Genomic DNA, 26,244 nt, shown 5'->3' on the forward strand with positions numbered 1-26,244 from the left:
CGCAATACCTTCTAAGCTAACATATGAAATTGTTTTAAGATGGTCATAGGATGGATCATTTAGCTGTTTGATTTGGAATTGTAGGACCCCTGTAGGTATACAAAAACAATATTTAAAAAAATGATTTGATAAAATATTGAATTTGGCCTTTACTGTTATAGCCCATAGAAATGTGAATAACACATTTATAAAACAGACAGTAAAAAATAAATAATGAGGAATAAGGTTTTGAAGTGTCTGTCTTATATCTAGGGGATATATATACTGTATAAGCAACTCATGATGTTTTATATATATATATATATATTTTAGACCCAAATTTACCCACTTTGGTTATGGAACTTCTTACACCTACAGTGGATCGTCTATAATGGTAACTTGAGTTGTTTTTGATTGAGCTTTGCCGGCGCAATGGAAGCAATGATATAGTCCAAAAAGTACAATCCATCAATCCTACATTCCAGATAGGCTGAATCAGACAATCAAAAGTATTTGAAAGAAATCTTACTATTTGAACCCAGTTCTGCTGAGAGATTTGAACAAAATCCTGTTGTGTAGAAGTAATAAGGATGGGGGAAAAAATATATTTATCTTCCTTTATAAAGCTGCAATATATAACTTTTTTGGGCAAATGTGAGTTATAGCTCTGTCATTCTCATTGAAAGCAAGTCTAAGAACCGGTAAATGTTCTGTGTGCTATTTCTATGCTTCCCCTTCTTAGGTTGAGTTTTTTACGTCTTTTACATTCGGTTTTGTACACCAGTCTCAAACAGCTGAAAATACAATATTTTGGGTTATATTAAAATATATTTCACAGTGGTTTAGATGGTACAATGATTCTCTACATACATTGCTTGTTTTGTCACAAACTGAAATTAGGCAAAATATTCAAATTTTAGCAACCAGAAAATGGCAGAGAAATTTCTACATATTCCACATTTAATTTGTAAAAACGTTGTTGCTGTTGTTGTTTTGAAGCATGGATTTCCAGTATTCCAATTTTAAAGATTGAGCTCAAAATTGATTAACACAGAGGAAAATGTAGATTTGTTCCACTTGTAAAGATCACAACAAAACTCTCACCCAGCAGCTGACTCAAATACGATGTTGGGGAAATCTGCCACTAGCTAAATGCATTATATTGTTTAGCCTGATGATGGCCTCACTAACTTGTGCAGGTCTTCTTGTCAGCGAGTTCCTGAGTTCCTGAGATGCCGTCTGGAGCTTACGCTCCTGGTAGGGTCACCCGTGGCGGTAAGGTCGGAAGTTACAGACAAAGTGTGATCCAACAAAGACCTTAACTGCAGAGCAGGCAGAATATAATGGTCACAATGGTTGTAAAGGTGGAGGAAGACTGCAGTAGCGAGAGGTCACCAGTCGTCATGGGCTCCATGCCATTGGAGCTGCCAGTAGGATCACCTCTTTAAGGTCAGAAAGCAAACGTTTTAATTTTGGAGCCTGGAACGTGCAAACTCTGATGAACAATGCAACCAGGGATCAACCTGAGAGATGAACTGCGATCATTCCAAGAGAACTGAGTTGATATTGGATTCACAGTGCTGCCCTCGCCGAAACCCAACTGGCAGATGAAGGGCATCTGAAGGAAGACAAAGGCAGCTACACCTTCTTCTGAAACGGTAAACCAGCGGATTATGGGGTTCATGGGGTTTGGCTGGGACCACAACCGTTGAAGAGGCACAATTGAAAAGTAAGGTACCGGCAATACCAACTAAATTTAGTTATTCTCCTAACCAAATGCAATACACTCCTCTGTCAGATGAATCAATCTAATCCCGGTGTAGAGAACTAATTACATTGTTTTGTTTACCTCCATTTGCTTCTTCTGTAAACGCTCTCCTGGCCATGTGGTTAATGCTAAGGATTTTACATTTTTATTTTATTTTATTATTATTTATTATTTCATTTTATTTAACAAGGTAGGCCAGTTGAGAACAAGTTCTCATTTACAACTGCGACCTGGCCAAGATAAAGCAAAGCAGTTTGACAAAAACAACAACACAGACTTACACATCGGATAAACAAACGTACAGTCAATAACACAATAGAAAAAGCTATATACAGTGTGTGCAAATATAGTAAGATTCGGAAGGTAAGGCAATAAATAGGCCATAGTGGCGAAATAAATAATTACAATGTATGTGTGCAAGTAGGGATACTGGGGTGCAAAAGAGCAAAAATAAATAACAATATGGGGATGAAGTAGTTGGGTGGGCTATTTACAGATGGGCTGTGTACAGGTGCAGTAATCGGTAAGTTGCTCTGACAGCTGATGCTTAAAGTTAGTGAGGGAGATATAAGTCTCCAGCTTCAGTGATTTTTGCAATTCGTTCCAGTCATTAGCAGCAGAGAACTGGAAAGAAAGGCGACCAAAGGGGGTGTTGGCTTTGGGGATGACCAGTGAAATATACCTGCTGGAGCGCGTTCTACGGGTGGGTGTTGCTATGGTGACCAGTGAGCTGAGATAAGGTGGGGCTTTACCTAGCAAAGACTTATAGATGACCTGGAGCCAGTGGGTTTGGCAATGAATATGAAGCGAGGGCATACAGGTCGCAGTGGTGGGTAGTATATGGGGCTTTGGTGACAAAACGGATGGCACTGTGATAGACTACATCCAATTTGCTGAGTAGAGTGTTGGAGGCTATTTTGTAAATGACATTGCCGAAGTCAAGGACCGTTAGGATAGTCAGTTTTATGAGGGTATGTTTAGCAGCATGAGTGAAGGAGGCTTTGTTGCAAAATAGGAAACCGATTTTAGATTAATTTTGTATTAGAGATGCTTAATGTGAGTCTGGAAGGAGAGTTTACTGTCTAGCCAGACACCTAGGTATTTGTAGTTGTCCACATATTCTAAGTCAGAACCATCCAGAGTAGTGATGCTAGTCGGGAGGGCGGGTGCGGGCAGCGATCGGTTGAAGAGCATGCATTTGGGTTTACTAGCATTTAAGAGCAGTTGGAGGCCACGGAAGGAGTGTTGAATGGCATTGAAGCTTGTTTGGAGGTTTGTTAACACAGTGTCTAAAAAAGGGCCAGAAGTATCATTGATATATACTGAGAAAAGAGTCAGCCCGGGAATCGAACCCTGTGGCATCCCCATAGAGACTGCCAGAGGTCTGGACAACAGGCCCTCCGATTTGACATACTGAACTCTATCTGAGAAGTAGTTGGTGAACCAGGCGAGGCAATCATTTGAGAAACCAAGGCTATTGAGTCTGCCGATAAGAATACGGTGATTGACAGAGTCGAAAGCCTTGGCCAGGTTGATGAAGACAGCTGCACAGTACAGTCTTTTATCGATGGCGGTTATGATATCGTTTAGGACCATTATCGGCGTGGCTGATGTGCACCCATGACCAGCTCGGAAACCAGACTGCATAGCGGAGAAAACAGGCCTACAAGAAACTCTAATAATTTGTTAACACCATCTGCTTTAATTATTTCGCAAAACAGTTATTCAAGAAGATCTAAATGCATATTCAAATGAAACTGACATAAAAAATGGCCTACTTTGAAATTAGGTATGCTTAGCTAGTTTTTTGAGGTATTAAAAATAGAAAATGTTCTTGAGACAAGATGTGTGGGCATATAGGCAGATGTTGCAATAGGAGGATGAATTCTATAATGATATTCAATCTGTGGGTACAAACTTTTGCGCTCCCTCACCTAAAAAAATAGCACTACACCACTGCTCCTTGGCTATAGAAGATTGTAGCGCAGCCAAATATATCCCACATGCATCACAGTCATGTCTTTCCCCAGAATTTTAAAGCATTGCAGACTAAAGCGTTATAAATTGTTTTATATAAATCAGGTCCATTTCATTTTTATTAAAATAAATTATATCAGTTGCTAGCTTTGGATCCCAGTAAGAGCGCAGCAGGTAATGGGGATCTCCCCCCCCCCCAAAAAATACCTCATGTTTTCAGGACATCAGTACGCATAGCCGCGGGAAGTAGGGGTGCTGAGGGTGCTGTAGCACCCCCTGAAAATCAGAATAAATGTTTCAATTAAATTCAATAAATTTTTTCTCTCACAAAAGTAGTGCACTAGCCGTTTACTAGCCGTCTGTAGTGCAGGGGGAAAGTTTTTTACAGCGCTGCAATATATCTCAGTTTATTGCATAAATCGTACATACATTGGATTGCAATGCTGGTGCGATAAAATAATCCAGTCCAGTTTAATTACAGTGTAGGCTAATCCAAGAGTGGCAACCAGCAGGGAGCTACAAAGGAAGGAGCAAGACTTTGGTCAGCTCCAGAGGGCTAGAGAGGCCAAGGTGAGTCATTACCATGGACAGCTCTACAGGCACCAACTAGGGCTGATGATTCAACACCAATACTACTCAGTCCAGGTGCTGCAACCAATTGGCACCTGGAATTGGTCCACCTGTCCTTCTCTACCTCAAATGAGTATAAGTAGAGGTGCAGTCACTTGGGCGGTCCGAGGAGCCTAAGAGGCCTTTCAGTTGTATTTCTCCCCTACCTGTTCCTCCAACCTTAATTAAAGAACAACTTTTGTTTGAGCACCACAAAACGATCTCCCGCTGTCTAATTGTATTGTGAGTTTCACCTCTGACTCCCCTGGGCTGCCACATATGACACAATGCAAATGGAGAAGGCGGCTAAAACATGATTAGCACAGATTGGCAGGTCAAAATAGCGGCACGAAGGTTTCGGGTGAACAGAGTGGTGCTGTCATTCAAGGTCTTTGATTGTGTTCGTAATGAGCATGGGATAGTTGCATTTTGGCTTCTGTTCAGATGGATGAAGCCAGTGTGGAACACATGCAGCATACAGACACCACTGCTACAGACATACCACAGATCTTACTTGCAGTGGTGTGCGATATTTTTAGGCGAGGGAGTGCAAAAAAATACGTAAATTAAGTCATAATTTCCTCAAATATTTGTATCGACAGATGTAGCCTTTTGAATAGCCTATCATTACAGGGCTCCCCAACCCTGTTCGGGGAGTGCTACCGTACTGTAATTCCAACTCCAGTTGTAACTAACCCGATCCATCTTAGAAAATAGCTAATTATTAGAAGCAGGTGTGTTAGATTAGGGTTGGAATGAAAACCTACAGGTAGGGCTCATGATTTGGAACACCTATCCATTGCGGTGTGTAGGCCTAAAGCAGTGTAGCCTTGTTTTTTATAAAGTGCATTCGTAAAGTATTCAGATCCATTGACTTTTTCCACATTTTGTTACATTACAGCCTTATTCTAAAATGAATTGAATAGTTCTTTTCCTCATCAATCTACACACAATACATCATAATACCAAAGCATTAACAGGTTGAGTAATTTTGGCACATTTGTAAAAAAAATAAAATACAATAAACTGACACATCACATATACATAAGTAATCAGACCTTTTACTCAGTACTTTGTTGAAGCACCTTTGGTAGCGATTACAGCCTCGAGTCTTCTTGGGTGTGACGCTACAAGCTTGACACCTGTATTTGGGGAGTTTCTCCCATTCTTCTCTGCAGATCCTCTCAAGCTCTGTCATGTTGGATGGGGAGTGTTGCTGCACAGCTATTTTCAGGTCTCTCTAGAGATGTTAGATCGGGTTCAATTCCAGACTCTGGCTGGGCCACTCAATGACATTCAGAGACCTGTCCCGAAGCCACTCCTGCATTGTCGTGGCTGTGTGCTTAGGGTCGCTGTCCTGTTGGAAGGTGAAACTTCGTCCCAGTCTGAGGTCCTGAGTGCTCTGGAGCATGTTTTCATCAAGGATCTCTCTGTACTTTGCTACGTTCATCTTTCCCTCAATACTGACTAGTCTCCCAGTCCCTGTTGCTGTAAAACATCCCCACAGCATGATGCTGCCACCACCATGCTTCACCATAGGGATGGTGCCAGGTTTCCTCCAGAGGTGAAGCTTGGCATTCAGGCCAAAGAGTTCAATCTTGGTTTCATCAGACCAGAGAATCTTGTTTCTCATGGTCTGAGAGTCCTTTCGGTGCTTTTTGGCAAACTCCAAGCGGTCTGTCATGTGCCTTTCACTAAGAAGTGGCTTCCGTCTGGCCACTCTACCATAATAGCCTGATTGGAAAGTGCTAAAGAGATGGTTGTCCATCTGGAAGGTTCTCCCATCTCCACTCTGTTAGAGTGACCTTGATTGCTCAGTTTGGCCGGGCGGCCAACTCTAGGAATAGTCTTGGTGGTTCCAAACTTCTTCCATTTAAGAATGATGGAGGCCACTGGGTTCTTGGGGAACTTCAATGCTGCAGAATATTTTTGGTACCCTTCCTCAGATCTGTGCCTCGACACAATTCTGTCTTGGAGCTCTACAGACAATTCCTTCGACCTCATGGCTTGGTATTTGCTCTAACATGCACTATCAACTGTGGGACCTTTATATAGACAGGTGTGTGCCTTTCCAAATCATGTCCAATCAATTGAATTTACCAAGGAAGATCAATGTAAACATGTTACATCTGAGCTCAATTCAGAGTCTCATAGCAAAGGGTCTGAATACTTATGTAAATAAGTTATTTTTGTTTTTTAAATTCAATAACTTTGCAAAAATGGCAAAAAAATGTTTTTGCTTTGTGATTATGGGGTATTGTGTGTAGATTGATGAGTAAAAAAATACATTTAATCAATTTTAGAATAAGGCTGTACAAGGGGAGGAGGAGGAAGGGGAGGACCATCCTGTAACGGCATTCCTCCTCCTCTTCATCTTCGGAAGAGGAGGAGTATTGAGGGAACCAAGGCGCAGCGTAGTGAAAAGACATATTTATTTAACGAAAACACGAACTTGATAAACTAACAAAAAAACAACAAACGATGTAGACAGACCTAGACGTCGTACTTACATAAAACAAGAAAACGCACGAATAGGAACATAGGCTACACAAACCGAACAAACCGTAAACAGTCCCGCGTGGTGTACAGACACAGACACGGAAGACAATCACCCACAACGAACACTGTGACAACGCCTACCTAAATATGACTCTTAATTGGAGGAACGCCAAACACCTGCCTCTAATTAAGAGCCATACCAGGCAACCCAAAAACCAACACAGAAACAGAAAACATAGAATGCCCACCCAACCTCACGTCCTGACACACATAAACTAACAGAAATAGGTCAGGAATGTGACATAACCCCCCCCCCCATAAGGTGCGAACACCGGGCGCACCAGCACAAAGTCTAGGGGAGGGTCTGGGTGGGCATCTGACCACGGTGGTGGCTCAGGCTCCGGGCGAGGTCCCCACCCCACCATAATCAATCCTAGCCTCCATCTACCCCTAAAAATGTCCACCCATATCTTACCCCCACAAAATCCTCTTAGTAACATCCATGACAGGGACAGCACCGGGACAGAGGGATAAATCAAGGCAGAGTGATAGCACCAGACAGAAGGATAGATCAGAATATAGAGGTAGATCAAGATAGAGAGGGAGATCATGATAGAGGGGCAACTCCGGACTGAAAGGCAGCTCCGGACAGAGAGACAGCTCTGGACTGAGGGGCAGTTCTGGGTATATAGCCGTTTCTGGCTGAAGGGCAGCTCATGGCTGACTGACGAATCTGGACGCTCATGGCAGGCTGACGGCTCTCGACGCTCATGGCTGGCTGACGGCTCTCGACGCTCATGGCTGGCTGACGGCTCTCGACGCTCATGGCTGGCTGACGGCTCTCGACGCTCATGGCTGGCTGACGGCTCTCGACGCTCATGGCTGGCTGACGGCTCTCGACGCTCATGGCTGGCTGACGGCTCTCGACGCTCATGGCTGGCTGACGGCTCTCGACGCTCATGGCTGGCTGACGGCTCTCGACGCTCATGGCACGCTGACGGCTCTCGACGCTCATGGCACGCTGACGGCTCTGGACGCTCATGGCTCTCTGACGGCTCTGGCCGCTCATGGCTCGCTGGCTGCTCTGGCAGATCCTGTCTGGTTGGCGGCTCTGGCAGATCCTGTCTGGTTGGCGGCTCTGGCAGATCCTGTCTGGTTGGCGGCTCTGGCAGATCCTGTCTGGTTGGCGGCTCTGGCAGATCCTGTCTGGTTGGCGGCTCTGGCAGATCCTGTCTGGTTGGCGGCTCTGGCAGATCCTGTCTGGTTGGCGGCTCTGGCAGATCCTGTCTGGTTGGCGGCTCTGGCAGATCCTGTCTGGTTGGCGGCTCTGGCAGATCCTGTCTGGTTGGCGGCTCTGGCAGATCCTGTCTGGTTGGCGGCTCTGGCGGATCCTGTCTGGTTGGCGGCTCTGGCGGATCCTGTCTGGTTGGCGGCTCTAGCGGCTCCTGTCTGGCGGACGGCTCTAGCGGCTCCTGTCTGGCGGACGGCTCTAGCGGCTCCTGTCTGGCGGACGGCTCTAGCGGCTCCTGTCTGGCGGACGGCTCTAGCGGCTCCTGCCTGGCGGACGGCTCTGTAGGCTCATGGCAGACGGGCGGCTTTGCAGGCTCATGGCAGACGGGCGGCTTTGCAGGCTCATGGCAGACGGGCGGCTTTGCAGGCTCATTGCAGACGGATGGCTCAGATGGCGCTGGGGAGACATATGGCTCAGATGGCGCTGGGGAGACGGATGGCTCAGATGGCGCTGGGGAGACGGATGGCTCAGATGGCGCTGGGGAGACGGATGGCTCAGATGGCGCTGGGGAGACGGATGGCTCAGATGGCGCTGGGGAGACGGATGGCTCAGATGGCGCTGGGGAGACGGATGGCTCTGGCCGGATAAGGCGCACTGTAGACCTGGTGCGTAGTGCCGGAACTGGAGGCACCGGGCTAAGGACACGCACCTTCATACTAGTGCGGGGAGCAGGGACAGGGCACACTGGACTCTCAAAGCCCACTCTATACCTGGTGCGTGGTACCGGCACTGGTGGCACCGGGCTAAGGACAAGCACATCAGGATTAGTAGGGGGAGAAGAAACAGTGTGTACAGGGCTCTGGAGACGCACAGGAGGCTTAGTGCGTGGTGCCGGAACTGGAGGCACCGAACTGGATACACGCACTACAGGGAGAGTGCGTGGAGGAGGAACAGGGCTCAGGAGACGCACTGGTAGCCTAGTGCGTAGTGTAGGCACTGTAGGTACTAGGCTGGGGCGGGGAGGTGGTGCTGGAAATACCGGACCGTGCAGGCGTACTGGCTCTCTTGAGCATTGAGCCTGCCCAACCTTACCTGGTTGAATGCTCCCGGTCGCCCGACCAGTGCGGGGAGGTGGAATAACCCGCACCGGCCTATGTAGGCGAACCGGGGAAACCATGCGTAAGGCAGGTGCCATGTATGCCGGCCCGAGGAGACGCACTGGAGACCAGACGCGTTGAGCCGGCCTCATGACACCTGGCTCAATGCCCAATCTAGCCCTACCAGTGCGGGGAGGTGGAATAACCCTCACTGGGCTATGCACTCGTACAGGAGACACCGTGCGCTCTACTGCGTAACACGGCGCCTGCCCGTACTCCCGCTCTCCACGGTAAGCCTGGGAAGTGGGCGCAGGTCTCCTACCTGCCCTTGGCCCACTACCTCTTAGCCCCCCCCCCCCCCCCCCCCCCCAAGAAATTTTTGGGTGTTACTCACGGGCTTTTTGGGCTTCCGTGCAAGACGCGTTCCCTCATAACTCCGGTTCCTCTCTCTCTTTTCCTCCACTCTCCGAGCTGCCTCCAGCTGTTCCCATGGACGGTGATTCACTTTAGCCCATGGTCCTTCTCCGTTAAATATTTGCTCCCAACTCCACAAGTCCTGTATACTTGCCCGTTGCTCAAAATTACGCTGCTTGGTTCTGGATTTTTGGTGGGTGATTCTGTAACGGCATTCCTCCTCCTCTTCATCTTCGGAAGAGGAGGAGTATTGAGGGAACCAAGGCGCAGCGTAGTGAAAAGACATATTTATTTAACGAAAACACGAACTTGATAAACTAACAAAAAAACAACAAACGATGTAGACAGACCTAGACGTCGTACTTACATAAAACAAGAAAACGCACGAATAGGAACATAGGCTACGCAAACCGAACAAACCGTAAACAGTCCCGCGTGGTGTACAGACACAGACACGGAAGACAATCACCCACAACGAACACTGTGACAACGCCTACCTAAATATGACTCTTAATTAGAGGAACGCCAAACACCTGCCTCTAATTAAGAGCCATACCAGGCAACCCAAAAACCAACACAGAAACAGAAAACATAGAATGCCCACCCAACCTCACGTCCTGACCAACTAACACACATAAACTAACAGAAATAGGTCAGGAACGTGACACATCCTGAATTTCAGAAGAAAACAATTTGTGAAACATTATCCTTTTTAGATAAAACTATACTAAATATACTCACATCACCAAATAATTGATTAAAACACATTGTTTTGCAATGGTCTACAGTGGCCTCAACAGCACTCTGTAGGGTAGCAGCATAGCGTAGCCGGAGAACAACTAGTTTCCATTCTCCTCTGGGTACATTGACTTCAATACAAAACCTAGGAGGCTCATGATTCTCAAACCCTTCCATAGACTTGCACAGTAATTATGACAATACTGGGAGGACATCCTCCAACCTATCAGAGCTTCTGCAGCATGAACTGACATGTTGTCCACCCAATTTAAGGGTCAGAGAATAAATCTAGTTCTGAAAGCATAAGCTACAGCTAGCTAGCACTACAGTGCATAACATGTGGTGAGTAGTTGACTTAAAGAGAGAGAAAGACAATAGTTTAACAGTTTTGAACAAAAAATTAAGGAAAAGCAAGAGAGAGATCTAGCTATATTTCTATTTTGTTTCACGTTCACTTACTTAGTAAGCGAATGCAGCTAGCTAGCTTAGCCTACTCAAACACCCGGCTCAAACAGAGAGGTACGCTATGTTACCTAGCTGGTTACGGCTATCCAACACTGGAACTCTTCCAAGTCAAGGTAAGCTTTTAGTTTTAATAATTTATTGCTACTAGGATCCACAAGTGTAACTGCTAAACTTCTTGCTAACTGTGATTTACTGCATGATTGTAGCGGGTTTACTAACGCGTTAGTTCTAATAGCTATGTTGACTTGGTGTTAGCTAATATAGTGATGATGTAGGCTGTGTGTAGCAGTTTAGCGGTTATGATATGAAGGTTTGTTGGAAAGGTTTCTTCGCCTGGTCACAGACAACTGATGTGTTGTGCACTGAAGTCCACAAGCGAAGGGAAAAGGTGAAAAGAGAAGAGCGCCTAGTTGCGAGAAGGAAGTATCCAATGATTAAAGGGATCATGCAGTTTGTATGTGGCTGCTATGACAGTGAACTGTGTTTGTGTGATCAAGGGTTTATTCATTCCGACAATGTTGTTGAAAATAATGTATTAAACAGAAGCAAACTGATAGAAACGGGGATAAACAATAGACACTCTTGTTTGCAAGTGTTAGACTTATGATTACACCCTAGATCAGCTAGCTGCAGACAAGATTGTGCAAGGCAGTATTGAATGTGTCAATGTCTGTCACCTTGATTACTCAAATTTCGCTGGACCTGTGCACCTATGTTGTAAACTTTCATTCATAGGCTAGGTTGTAGTAACCTCATGCTGGGTATAAGGAACATTTTAGTATCATGTAGTAAACCTATCGATGTTACATTGAGCTGGGTGAATGGAATATGAATGACAGTCATCCAATATGCTGTAATAGAAATAAGGCCATGCTCATAAAAAATAAATAATTGTCCTCCCTCATTTTAAACGGCACCGTCCGCCACTCATATACACCATCCCAGCAGCGCAAAAGCTCGGGACTGAAGTACATTTTCTTAAAAACATAACTTTGCCCTGTGCTTCTATGAGCATGCTCTTCATATACCCTAGGCCTATAGCCTATAGTATAAGTTATGGAATATTTTATTGAGACCACACTAGGCGAACTTGATATTGCACACCCAGCAGAAAATCAGGGATGAGGGCCATCATCAGACACACATTACTATGATAAGCAACTAATTCTCAAACCCTGAGCAATATAACATTTAAATCGATTACAAATTACATAACCCTCCCCTGGACCTCCCCTTGACTGAAATTGAAAAAGCATGACCCTCCCACATTTTCCTCCGGGTAACTATTGTGTACATTTTGATCTCTCGCTAGCGATTTACTTTGACTATATATCCATAACACATTCATTACACATCCGTAAACATTTCATGTACGTGTTACAACAGATCCCAACCACATTATTAAAAGGTTGATGAAATATATAAATAGAACCTTTTCCAGTACACGACACACTGACTTCACACACAGATGCGCGCCACTCTTGGCTGCAGTAAGAAAACCATCGCCAACTGCGCCCATTCAACATAGTCTAGATTTACATTTTTAATACTTCTAAAATGCTTGAACAGTCTCTAAGATTATATTTGGTTGTGCTCTTTACAAAATAACTATCTGGGAAGCAGCAGTTGTTAGTTGGAATGCTAACCCTCATTGACATTGGCTAGCTTTTTTGATACAGCCTAACTTCTTCAACCAGACTTACTGGTTGAAGTTTATTATTAAGCAGGACAATCATACGAGCCTTAAAATCCAAATATAATCCAAAAGTGTTCAATGCACTCATAAGCAACATGTAAATAGAGGCTTTTTTTTGCTGGTGTTCTATAAGAACTCCCGTGTTCTTCCACCAACTTGCACGAATTGCCCTCATATGGCAAAAACGAATGTAGACATTAATAAATGCATTTCTAAAGCTTCCCCAAACAATGGTAAAAGGATGCCAAGATGGAGACACTGTGGCTTCAACACAGCGCCTCCTATCAGTCATCTAGTGTATATAGTTTATAAATCATTGGTCTCGTTCCGACTCCCTACTATGGGACACAGTGCCCCCTATCAGTCATCTAGTGTATATAGTTTATAAATCATTGGTCTCGTTCCGTTCATTACTATGGGACACAGTGGAGATCAAATTTAAAAATTTATGTTGCAAATTATAATGTCTAGATGCTTTTTACAGTGGTGATTAAGTTTATAAATTGCATGGCTGGGCAGGGGGTCTGTAAAAGTAGTAGTAGGAGTAGTGCTTGCTTGGTATCTTTTTCTGAATGTACTCGCCATGTGGATGGTATTTAGTGTATCATGGGCAGGATAAACAGATGTTTTATTATCACATACACCAGATAGGTCTAGTGAAATGTGTTGTCGTACAGGGTCAGCCATAGTAGTATGGCACCACTGGAGCAAATTAGGGTTAAGTGCTTTGCTCAAGGACACATCAACAGATCAGCGTTGCCAACTATTTTTCAGTGAGATCTGCTATTGGCTCCTTGATTTGTCCCAGAAGTCACTAGATAGCATTTTGAATTTGTCGCTAGAATCTTTTACCCATAAAAGTCTCTGGAGGGGTCTGAAAACTCGCTAAATATAGCAACTAAGTTGCTAAATTGGCAAAACCGCAACAGATTTTTCACCTTGGCGGCTCGGGTATTCAAATCAGCAACCTTTTGGCTACTGGCCCAACACTCTAACCGCTAGGCTACCTGCTGCCCTAGACTATAACATTAGGTCTAACAATGAGAATTCCAAAACACCCGTTGCATAAATAAGCATAATTTTCAAAAATTTCAGAATGAGATTTGGCCTTTTGGCATATACGATAACAATGGTATGGCAGAAGCACACTTTTCAGAACAGTCATAATGATGACACTACTCTATCATTGTAATGATGCATCTATTAAGATGCCTAAATATGAACTCTTGCATAGCATGATATGAATGCGCTATAGATATGCTATGGATATATTTCATTAATCTTTAATAATGTGGTTGGGGCACGTTATAACAGGTTCATTAAACACTTATACATGTGTAATGAATGTGTTATGGATATAGAGTCAAAGTTAATCGTTACCAATCATTTTGATTGATTGACATTTTAGCACAGATTTTCACTATTCATATTTTAAAGGCGGGTCTCGGGCTTGATTAATATGGAACAGTATGTAGATTTGTTGTGCTCACAGTGATCACCGCAAACCTTAACAAGCAGCCACCTTAAATATGCTGTTGGATAAATCTGCTCCCAGCTAAATACATTCTACTGTTTGGCCTCACTAACTTGTGCAGGTCTTCTTGTCATTGTTGAGAGTGTAGCCAGCGTTGCAGTTGCAGGTGAAGGCGCCTGGCGAGGCGATACAGATCTGCTCACAGTCATGCTTCCCCTCACCACACAGGTCCATCACTGTGTTTCATAAAAAACAGAGACACTGATTACTGCATGGCTGTGGTTTCATGTACAGAATACAGTTCACTAAGGTACACACACATTATGCATTATCATGCAGTTATTGTAAGGGGTTATGACAGTCTTAAAATGTCTTATCATTCCATAATGATCCTGAGGTAAAATCTTTTGAGTCGTGTTGAAAAATTGCCAGACAGGAGATATCATGTGTTGACTGTAAAACAGTATGAACTCATACATGCTTATAACTAATATTAATTTATTACACATGTGCACCTTAATAAGTGAAGTGATACCCATTTACTTCATACTGGCAGTCCAGCTTACTACTGATCATCCTAACCATCTTGAACGTAATGCGGATTTGAGCTGAGAAAAATCTTCCGGCAGTCAGTCTAATGTACTTTCTGACTGTTTTCCGTTTGAGTTATTGTATTTAAAAATGTATATATATATTTCACCTTTATTTAGCCATGTAGGCTAGTTGAGCACAAGTTCTCATTTACAACTGCGACAATGATGCAAAAGTATTCATCCCCCTTGAAGTTTTTCCTATTTTGTTGCATTACAACCTGTAGTTTAAATCGATTTTATTTGGATTTCATGTAATTGACATACACAAAATAGTCCAAATTGTGAAGTGAAATAAAAAAATTACTTGTTTAAAACCTGTTTGGGATAGGGGGCAGCATTTTTCACGTTTGGATGAAAAGCGTGCCCAGAGTAAACTGCCTGCTATTCAGTCCCAGTTGCTAATATATGCATATTATTAGTGCATTTGGATAGAAAACACTCTAAAGTTTCTAAAACTGTTTGAATGATGTCTGTGAGTATAACAGAACTCATATGGCAGGTGAAAACCTGAGAAAAATCCAACCAGGAAGTGGGAAATCTGAGGTTTGTAGTTTTTCAACTCATCGCCCATCGAATATACAGTGGGATATTGGTCACATTGCACTTCCTAAGGCTTCCACTAGATGTCAACAGTCTTTAGAACCTTGTTTGATGCTTCTACTGTGAAGGAGGGGGGAATGAGGGCTCTTTGAGTCAGTGGTCTGGCAGAGTGCCATGAGCTGGTCATGCACGTTCACGTGAGAGTTAGACCTGCGTTCCATCGCTTTTCTACAGACAAAGGAATTCTCCGGTTGGAACATTATTGAAGATTTATGTTTAAAATATCCTAAAGATTGATTCTATACTTCGTTTGACATGTTTCTACGAACTGTAATATGACTTTTCGTCTGAACGCATGGACTTGCCGGCGCGTCGTGAGTTTGGATTGTGTAATGAACGCGCAAACAAAAAGGAGGTATTTGAACATAAATTATGGACTTTATGGAACAAATCAAACATTTATTGTGGAACTAGGATTCCTGGGAGTGCATTCTGATGAAGATCATCAAAGGTAAGTAAATATTTATAATGCTATTCTGACATCTGTTGACTCCCCAACATGGCGGATATCTTTATTTAGGCTCTGAGGCACTTATTTAGGCTCTGAGCACTGTACTCAGATTATAGCATTGTGTGCTTTTTCCGTAAAGTAAAAAAAAAAATCTGACAGAGCGGTTGCATTAAGGAGAGGTTTATCTAAAGTTCTATGGAAAATACTTGTATCTTTTATCAATGTTTATTATATAGTATTTCTGTAAATTGATGTGGCTCTCTGCAAAATCACTGGATGTTTTGGAGGCAAAACATTACTAAACATAACGCGCCAATGTAAACTGAGATTTTTGGACCAAACATAATGATATGCTGTGCTTTTATTGTAAAGCCTTTTTTAAATCGGACACTGTGGTGGGATTAACAACAAGTTTATCTTTAAAATGGTGTAAAATACTTGTATATCTGAGGAATTTTAAATATGAGATTTCTGTTGTTTTGAATTTTGCGCCCTGGACTTTCACTGGCTGTTATCATATCAATCCCGTTAACTGTGCCGGTGCCCAGTCCAGGCAAGGCGGTCAGCCCAGCTCCATGGCCGGAGCCTTCCTCTGCCCAGTCCAGACACGGCGTCCAACTCAGCTCCAGGGCCAGAGCTCTCTGTACCGGTGCCCAGACCAGGCACGGCGTTCAGCCCGGCGCCATGGCCGGAACCTTGATCTGCCTCGGTGCCCAGTCCAGGCCCGGTGTCCAACCCAGCTCCGGGGCCGGAGCCCTCCTCTGCGCCGGTGCCCAGTCCAGGCACGGCGTTCAGCCCGGCGCTATGGTCGGATCCAGGGTCTGGGGAGGGGCTAGGACCCGCACCGGAGCCGCCACCAACACTAGTCACTCACCTAACCCTCCCTTTTGGTTTCAGTGGGGGGGGGGATCATATTTAAGGGATCATATTTAAGTAGCCATTTCCCACCTGTGTTTGTGGGATATTGTTTGTGTTTTAGTTGCCTGTGTGCACGTCATGACTTCACGTTTCGTTGTTTCTTTATTGTTTTGTTGTTTCACGGATATTAAAAATATGTGGAACTATACTCACGCTGCGCCTTGGTCCGCTCATTACGATGCATACTGCTAAAGCAACACTCGAGTTGTTTAAGGGGAAACATTTAAATGTCTTGGAATAGCCTAGTCAAAGCCCAGATCTCAATCCAATTGAGAATCTGTGGTATGACTTAAAGATTGCTGTACACCAGCGGAACCCATTCAACTTGAAGGAGCTGGAGCAGTTTTGCCTTAAAGAATGGGCAATGATCCCAGTGGCTAGATGTGCCAAGCTTATTGAGACATACCCCAAGAGACTTGCAGCTGTAATTGCTGCAAAAGGTGGCTCTACAAAGTATTGCACGCTCAAGTTCAGTTTTTTTGTCTTATTTCTTTTTTGTTTCACCCCCCAAAATATTTAGCATTTTCAAAGTGGTAGGCATGCTGTGTAAATCAAATGATACAACACCCCCAAAAATCTATTTTAATTCCAGGTTGGAAGGCAACAAAATAGGAAAAATGACACGGGGGGTGCATACTTTCGCAAGCCACTGTAATTGTAGACACGTCCGGCACAAATAAATAACAAAACAGTACAAAAATATTGATATGGCAAGTAGGCATTACCAGGAGATAATCGCAAACATTTATGCACGTATGCATGCGTGCATGTGATGCACCAATTGGAGAAATAAGCAATATACTTTTTTTGGCAGATGTATGATGAAATAAACGAATAAAGACTTCACTTCATGGGACCTATCTGTCAAAGAGCAGTTTGATCTTGAGACTTTCTTGAGTATTACTAGGCAAGTAACCATATCCAGTTGAGTCCAGTGTATTTTATTAAGTTAGAAAACTCAGTGAAAGTGAATTGGATAACAAAGGTTTGGTTGGATAGCCTTTTTTGTTTTTAAGTATTGAGGAGTAACTACTGTAGGTTATACCGCTTATTGAGTTAGTGTTTATTAATCTAATGTTCGTTCAGAACATATGGCATGTATGGACTACCTGTAACAGTACACACAGATAATGGTTACCACTTTTTACGAACATCCAAATGAGAGTATTTTTCCCCCCATGTAAAATAAAACAGTTGTACACCCAAATGGCTATGTGTAGACTAATGTAAAAAACAACAACATTTTTGTCAATTAATCTTAAATAGACTTCAATGTTTGGGTTCAATAGCTGAAGCGTGCTCCTGGCTTTATAAAGATTCATACCTCTTAAGGCCCAGTGCAGTCAAACATTTGATTTTTCTATGATTTATATATATTTCCACAATATGAGGTTGGAATAATACTGTGAAATTGATGATAATGCCCTTTTAGTGTAAGACCGCCTGAAATTTCAGCCTGTTTTGGTTGGATAGAGGTTTGGCCTGCCTTTTGACATCACCTGGCAGTAAATTAGCTAATAGATAAATGAGAGAGTTCCAAACCTCTGCCAATAACAGCTAGTTTTCAGTTTTCCTTTCCCCACTCAGACCACTCCCAGACAGTCCTAATAACATTCTTACCTGAGAATTTGCTATTTGCTGTTTATTTTTAACCATTTTAATTGAAAACAATCACAGTAAGGTACTGTACTTAATTGTTACCCAGAAATGATTTGATATTGAGATAAACACATCTGCATTGGCCCTTTAAAGTGTGTAGAAACTTACTCTGGCAGGTCTTTCCATCCTCCTGGAGCGTGTATCCCTCAGCACAGCGGCAGAAATAGCCATTGAGTACATCCACACACTCATGCTGACAGCTGTGATTCCCAAACGAACAGTAGTCGATCACTGAAGGAAGGAAAATGCAAGAAAATGATATGCTTATAGAAATGAATTTATAATGCATAATATTAAATAATATTAAATTCAATAATGCTCTTGATTGTATTTCTCACACATTTATGTAGTGCTAATGAAGGCTTTATGAAGGTTTTATGAAGGCTTCATAAGCTGCACGTCATTTAAAGCGGGACCCTTAAGTCTGTAGGAAATATTGCTTTAAGGTATATATTATGGGACTTGCTTGGCAAGCTTATGAGAAATATCCATATCTATGATAAACTGTTTTGTAAGGTCTATCTTAATGATCCCTTTGAATTATCATATTTCTGCATGAAAACAAGGGTGAGGAAATGAATGAATAATGTTTTTGAGTGGAAGTACAGTATACTTACAGTGGATTTTACAGTTAAAAAAAAATATTTCCTCACCCTTGTTTTCATGCAGAAATATGAGATTTCAAAGGGGTCATTAAGACAAATCTAACAAATCAGCTTATCACAGATATGCATATTTCTTTTGAACTTCTTGCAAATCTATAAAAAAAACTTAAATATCACATTTACTCAGTACTTTGTTGAAACATCTTTGGCAGCAATTACAGCCTCAAATATACCAGTCCCTGGTGCTGAAAAACATCGCACAGCATGATGCTGCCACCACCATGCTTCACCTTAGGGATGGTGCCAGGTTTCCTCCAGATGTGACAATTGGCATTAAGGCCAAAGAGTAAAATCTTGGTTTCATCAAACCAGAGAATCTTGTTTCTCATGGTCTGAGAGTCCTTTAGGTGCCTTTTGGCAAACTCCAAGCAGGCTGTCATGTGCCTTTTACTGAGGAGTGGCTGTCATGTGCCTTTTACTGAGGAGTGGCTTCCCTCTGGCCACTATATCCTAAAGGCCTGATTGGTGTAGTGCTGGTAAGCATTGAACGTAATTTCCAGTCGCAACTTAAACTTGTTTCAACACCATAAAGCCCTCAAAGCTCATGACTAAGCTAAGGACCCAGGGACTAAACACCTCCCTCTACAACTGGATCCTGGACTTCCTGACGGGCCGCCCCCAGGTGGTAAGGGTAGGTAACAACACATCTGCCACGCTGATCCTCAACATTGGGGCCCCTCAGACGTGTGTGTTCAATCCCCTCCTGTACTCCCTGTTCACACATGACTGCATGGCCAAGCACGACTCCAACACCATCATTAAGTTTGCAGATGACACAACAGTGGTAGGCCCGATCACCGACATCGATGAGACAGCCTATAGGGAGGAGGTCATAGACCTGGCAGTGTGGTGCCAGGATAACAACCTCTCCCTCAATGTGAGCAAGACAAAGGAGATGATTTTGGACTACAGGAAAAGGAGGACCGAGCCCACCCCCATTCTCATCGACAGGGCTGTAGTGGAGCAAGTTGACAGCTTCAAGTTCCTTGGTGTCCACATCACCAACAAACTATCATGGTCCAAACACACCAAGACAGTCGTGAAGAGCGTACGACAATGCCTATTCCCCCCCAGGAGACTGAAAAGATTTGGCATGGGTCCTGTCATGGAAAATTACATAATTAGTCATGCTATCCCATGTTTTCCTGCTTAAAGAATAGTCTTTTGTTATATGCTAGTGTTTTTTCTAACCTGATACAAACCTGTTGTCACGCCCTGACCATAGTAAGCTGTTTTTCTCAGTGTTGGTTGGGGCGTGATAGTGACTAAGGTGGGTCATCTAGGTGTTTGTATGTCTATGTTGGCCTGATATGGTTCCCAATCAGAGACAGCTGTTTATCGTTGTCTCTGATTGGGGATCATATTTAGGAGCCATTTTCCCCATTGTTAGTTGTGGGATCTTGTCTACAGTAAGTTGCATTTGTGCACTCCAGTAGCTTCACGTTTCGTTTGTGCTTTTGCTGTTTTGTTTAGTGAGTTTCTCTTTATTAAAATGATGTGGAACTCTATGCACGCTGCGCCTTGGTCTCATCATTCTATCGACGGACGTGACACTTGTATTGGTGTGAATTAGTCATAAGACTGGGCTTACAGCTAAGAGACATTTGGGCGCAACCGCAGCATGTGAAATCCCATGGGTTTACTATCACCAGAAAGTCACATGTATGGAACCTTGCAGAAAGGAGTACAATATAGTGTTTGTTGTTGTGAACGCAGTTAGTCGGTTGAGCCCTCGGGCTATCAACCTTGTGCTATCTTAAGTTTAGATAGACCACGAATGACCTTTTACACACTATCTGCTGACTGCCACGTATGCAGAAAGGGGTTGTATGTATTTTCTCTATAAAAGCATTGAACCGGCACTGTTCGTTGATCTTTTCAACTATCACTGCTGAGTAGGTAGTTGATTTTCCATTTTTACAAATCTCATAAAGTGTTCTTTGAAAGAATCTGCAGTCTCTCTTCCTTTTGATTAGATATTCCACAACGGTCCTCAGATCCTGAAAAAGTTCTACATCTGCAACATCAAGAGCATCCTGACTGGTTCCGTCACCGCCTGGTATTGCAACTACTCTGCCACCGACTACAAAGCACTACAGAGGATAGTGTGTGTGGCCCAGTACATCACTGGGGCCAAACTTCCTGCCATCCAGGACCTCTATACCAAAAAATTGCCAAAGATTCCAGCCACCCTAGTCATAGACTGTTCTCTCTGCTAACGCACAGCAAGAGGTACCGGAGCGCCAAGTCTAGGTCCAAAAGGTTTCTTAAAAGCTTCTACCCCCAAGCCATAAGACTCCCGAACAGCTAATCAAATGGCTTCCCGGACCACCCCCATTTTTACGCTGCTGCTACTCTCTGTTTATTATCCATGCATAGTTACTTTACCTCTACCTTCAAGTACATATTACCTCAATTACCTTGATTAACCGGTGCTCCCTCACATTGACTCAGTACCGGGACCCCTTTTTATATAGTCTTGCTACAATTATTTTATTGTTACTCCTTAATAATTTTTTATTTGTCTATTTCTTATATTTTATATTTAATTAATATTTTTTTTTACTTTTGGTTAATCGCTTAAGGGCTTGTAAGTAGGCATTTCACTGTAAGGTCACAACACCTGTTGTATTCGGCACATGTGACAAATAAAATGTGTTTTGATTTGATTTAAAGAGATAGGTGGGGCTAAAGCTTAAGAGGGTGTGAACGATGCTGAATGAGTGTAGACAAAGGAGGGTTCTCCAGTAGTAGTACAAAATATTCAAAGTCCATTTTCTCAAAAGTAAGCTTACAAGTTTATCAATATTCAAAGCAAAATCACTTTCCCGTTGTTCCTCAACTGTAGTGTATGGTATACCATTTTATCCACTATAGAAAACATATTTAACATTTTGCTACATGAGACCGATTTGAACCGGTTGGTCACATAGACAGGTGTGTGCCTTTCCAAATCACGAACAATCAATTGAATTTACCACAGGTAGACTCCAATCAAGTTGTAGAAGCATCTCACGGATGATCAATGGAAACAGGATGCATCTGAGCTCAATTTAGAGTCTTATAGCAAGGTGCACTTGATTCAGCAGCCCTAGCACAGGATTGGCAAAGTGTTCCCATTTTTCACCATATCATGTGTCTGAAGGTAGAACTCCGACTACCCGGCAGGCCCAGAGAGCAAATCAAGTGCACCTATAGGCATACCGCTGGCCAATCAGGTAGCTCAGATCACCGTGTCTGCACAGTTTCCTCGAGCCATAGACAGTAAAACCAAAAAGTGTTCCCATTTTGAATAATTTCATGTGTCTGAAAGTAGAACTCCGCCTACCCGGCAGGCCCTGAGAGCAAACCAAGTGCACTTATAGGCCTACCGCTGGCCAATCAGAAAGCTCAGATCACTGTGTCTGCACAGTTTCCTTGAGCCATAGACTGTAAAAAGAAGCATCGAACGAAGTTGAGTAGAGAAAGACACAACGAATGCAGCAAAGAGTTGCTCTTTTTATGAGTAAGTTAATGTTTATAATTCCCTAGAGTCGATGTCCCCGTGGAAATCTAATTAGCATCATAAAAAATCCCCATATAAATCTGTCAGTTTTAGCTACAGATACAGTGTCTCATATTTTGCATGTGCTGCATCTCAATCCACTGCATCCACAACTGCGGTGAAAGGTGTCAGAGCTAGAGCAGTGTTTGTCAGACCATGAGACATCCCGAAAATCAGTCTTCTCACAAAAGCGTCTGTAGCGTCCGAACCGTTTGGACTACACACTAATATGGTGGGAAGGTGAGTCTCTCACGAACACGTACATGTTGGTTGTTTTGCTCTAGGATGCCCACAAGCCTCACATAACTCGTCTGAAGGTAGCCGGGTACCAGTTTAAAAAATATACAGAAGCATATATATGGAGATAGTTGAGAGCCTAAAATAAGAGGTTAAATACATACAACAACAAAAAAGTTTCATGACACTTCAGAACAAACTTCATTTAAACTTTTGGGGGGACTGTCTGTTTATCCATGTAAGAAGCTGTTATTCAATGCGTTTCTATGGGCTAATAGCAGTAAGGCCAAATTCACTGTTTCACAATGCTGGGAAAATACTTTTGCCCATACTGCAGACGTTATATTGGTCTGCTAATACAGGACTATTAAAGGCCCAGTGTACTACTTTTGTGAGAAAAAAATTAATGAGTAATAATAATAAAAAATCTAAAAATAAATAACTACATTCAGATTTTTCAGAATTTTTGGCTATGGCTAAAACCAGCACTGCAACTGCAATAAATGAGTATAGCAATGTGTTCCTATAAATTAATTATTATGCTCACTCAGCTGTGCCTCAGAAGTAATAAAACAAATTATCTATTACCTGTTTGATCATATGATTTAGGTATATACCTAAAATGTAAAATAAAATGTAAAATAATATACCTAAAATAATTTCTAAATGGTCTGAGAAGAACAACATTGGCAGGGTAATTCAAGCATAGCCAATATGCAGTGATAATGTATTGGGCCTATTGCCTACTGCACAAACCTCATTGCTACATAACTGTTTGTAATTAATGTTAATGTTTCATAGGCTTTTAAGTAATGTTTAAAAAAAACCCTGAGCGGTAGATCTCTGCTTGCAATTTGACTCAGAAAGTGTTCTTGCCTCAGAAAAGGTTGGTGACCCCTGTCTATGGGTTTGGATGGATTATGCTAAATATGTTGCTTTTAGTGCATTGTATTGTTTGGCCTGATGATGGCCTCACTAACTTGTGCAGGTCTTCTTGTCGTTGTTGAGGGTGTAGCCAATGTTGCAGCCGCAGGTGAAGGCTCCAGGGGAGGGGATACAGATCTGCTCACAGTCATGCTTCCCCTCAGCACACAGGTCTATGGCTATATCATACAAAGAGACAAAAATCACTGTTTATGGTAAATCAGTAATGGCTGAATCCTAACTTGACCTAGGGCTCTATTCAATCTGAATCGTTACAGATTCTGTGATAGAAATGTGAAGATAATTTCCATTTGAGACGACATATTCACGCTTACCGTGAATCCAGTCTCCTTAAGCTAGAACATTGCCTTTACATTTCAATCATGCTGTAAAGCTGAACTTCCACAATGCATATTGAATAGATACATGGCTACATGCTCACAATTGAAACTTTCTTACAAATTTTCCATTGGCATATACAAGAACCAGGCCCAGTTACTGTTAAATTCAAGTGACGTGATGAAATTGAATACACTACAGTTATGCATGCACTTGACTGACATTATATATCGTTCATGAATTTTTAAAAAGTATTAAGTTGTCTCATGTCTAGCCCAATGGACAGCCTACCTGTGCAGGTCTTGGAATCCTTGTTGAGAGTGTACCCTGGCCGACACAGGCAGTGGAAAGAGCCAGGGGAACTCTCACAGAGGTGCTCGCAGCCATGGTCAGACTCCAGGCATAGATCCATCCCTGGAACACCAGCAGGTGAGCAAAAAATCTACCTTTAATCACTCTCATATCATTGACATTAGGAAATATCAAGGATTTGCTCATACTGTTTTGAAAGATGATCAAGTTCCCAAAAGCTAGAATTGTATTTTTTGGCCTGATGATAGCCTCACTAACTTGTGCAGGTCTTGATATTGTGCTGCCAAAGATGTAACTTATTGCGAGTGCTGAAAATGAATTTAGTTTCTGAGGATAAATTAGCGGATAAATGTTTTACAAGCTTTAAAAGTCTCAGGTACGAATACATACATTTGTGAACACTGATGACCTTGACACTTCAGCAACTGTAAAGTGTGATTTTCTCAATATGATTGAAACTGAGTGGTATCTTGATAATTGCTTACATCGCGCATATTGCTGTACACACGTTTGATGATAATTCAATAATATTACATATCAACCCAACCCACCGCAGAGCTTGTCCTGGAACTGTAGGCCAAACTGGTGGATCAGGTCAAAAGACTCCACCAGGAAAACATGATCCTCGAAGGGCGGCGATGCCATGGCGCGCAGTGAGGTCATATCCGCCCGGGCCACGCCTACTGTGTAGATCTCGATGCCCTTGTCCCGAGCCTCGGCCGCCACTTCCGCCACACGGTCCTGGGGCCGTCCGTCCGTTACAATGACAGCTACATTGGGCACCTTGGGTCTGTCACCCTCAGCTGCCGTGAAGGCATGGTTCATGACGTACTTGATGGCCAGGCCCGTCATGGTGCCCTGTGCCAAGGGGATGATCTCATTGATGCCTTTCACCATGCCCTGCAGCTTTGCGTGGGTCTTGAGAGAGAATTCATTCTGGACCTAGAGTAGAAGCATACAAAGCATCAGTCACCTCTTCATCTCCAGGGTTTGCATGTCTAACTGAGTCTTTAACAGCGGAAAAAACGGTTTAGTTAAACCCTAGGAAAAAAACATGTGAATCGCAAAAGCTTTTAGCCTTTCGTGATAGTTCTCTAGACTTTGTGGAGCTACAATAACTACGATTGGAAATGGAAGACAAGATAAGAAATACATGCCACGAACTATCTTCCCTTTTCAAGCGTAGTTCTTCGCTAAGGTGTAAAAACACAGATAAATTGAGAATATGATAAAAGGTTGAGGACCTGGCTGGAGTACTGTACCAGGCCGACCCGGGTAGCGTTCGATCCCACGTCCAGTGTGTGGATGATGTCGATCATGAACTTGCGCATGGTCTCAAACTCGTGGGGTCGCACACTGCGAGAGCTGTCAATAATGAACACCAGGTCCACTGGGCCAGACTTGCACTTCTGCTCCGGTGCTGGATTGGAATTGAGTTGAAAATCAGCTGCAAATTCATCACAAGCTGCATGAATATGAAATGATCTACGGCATAAGCATAGAAGTAAACAGTAATTTTGTATGAATGTCATTAACTTCCTTGCCAGATCTCATTCTAATTGAATCTAACAAAAAATGATGAGGTAAGAAGCAATTGAATGTGTGCCGAACTGCAATGCATTCATGGTAATTTTATTACTTCATCGTTGGATTTGGCTAACCTGCTTTTGGCCTAGCCACAGCCAGGGTGGCCAAGACTAGCAGGATAGACACACAGACACACAGCTGTCTCATGTTTAGGGTGCTGGGCTGGGAGCTGGACCTGTCAGAGCTGGTCTGGGTTTAGGCAGGCTTCACACTGCTCTGCAATGAGAGAATACAGAACAAAACATGTCAGAGACATCCATGGGTACTTTACCACTAGCACATTCCTGCCCAGCTCTGCCGTAAAAACTCTTGACGCCAAAAAGATGGCGGAGGTATACAGGATTCAGTCCTATCCTAACAGATAGCTGCACACAGGACTAATCCTTCACATCACCAAAAGCAAGGGGTTCAAACGCAGCACAGGAGTAATCGCTGGAAAATAACAATGTCTGGGACATGTTTATACGA

The 26,244-nt window shown here is 43.0% G+C and overlaps 1 protein-coding gene across 2 annotated transcripts in view; it reads right to left on the reverse strand.

Annotated features, from left to right (window-relative positions):
* Nucleotides 1-26,244, reverse strand: part of LOC129814787 (matrilin-4-like) — a 38,960-nt gene that overhangs the window by 8,202 nt on the left and 4,514 nt on the right. The window contains exons 2-8 of one of the 2 annotated variants that reach the window (XM_055867815.1): nt 25,851-25,992; nt 25,434-25,636; nt 24,741-25,131; nt 24,169-24,291; nt 23,595-23,717; nt 18,277-18,399; nt 14,061-14,183 (exon numbers count right to left, since the gene is read on the reverse strand). In XM_055867815.1, the coding sequence (XP_055723790.1) occupies nt 14,061-14,183; nt 18,277-18,399; nt 23,595-23,717; nt 24,169-24,291; nt 24,741-25,131; nt 25,434-25,636; nt 25,851-25,923 (1,159 nt within the window). In that variant the 5' untranslated portion in view covers nt 25,924-25,992. The remainder of the gene's footprint in view (nt 1-14,060; nt 14,184-18,276; nt 18,400-23,594; nt 23,718-24,168; nt 24,292-24,740; nt 25,132-25,433; nt 25,637-25,850; nt 25,993-26,244) is intronic. The other variant, XM_055867816.1, reaches the window with a different exon arrangement.

The sequence above is a fragment of the Salvelinus fontinalis genome, chromosome 18 (assembly GCF_029448725.1).
Source record: "Salvelinus fontinalis isolate EN_2023a chromosome 18, ASM2944872v1, whole genome shotgun sequence".
In the NCBI taxonomy this organism is placed as follows: Eukaryota; Metazoa; Chordata; class Actinopteri; order Salmoniformes; family Salmonidae; genus Salvelinus; species Salvelinus fontinalis.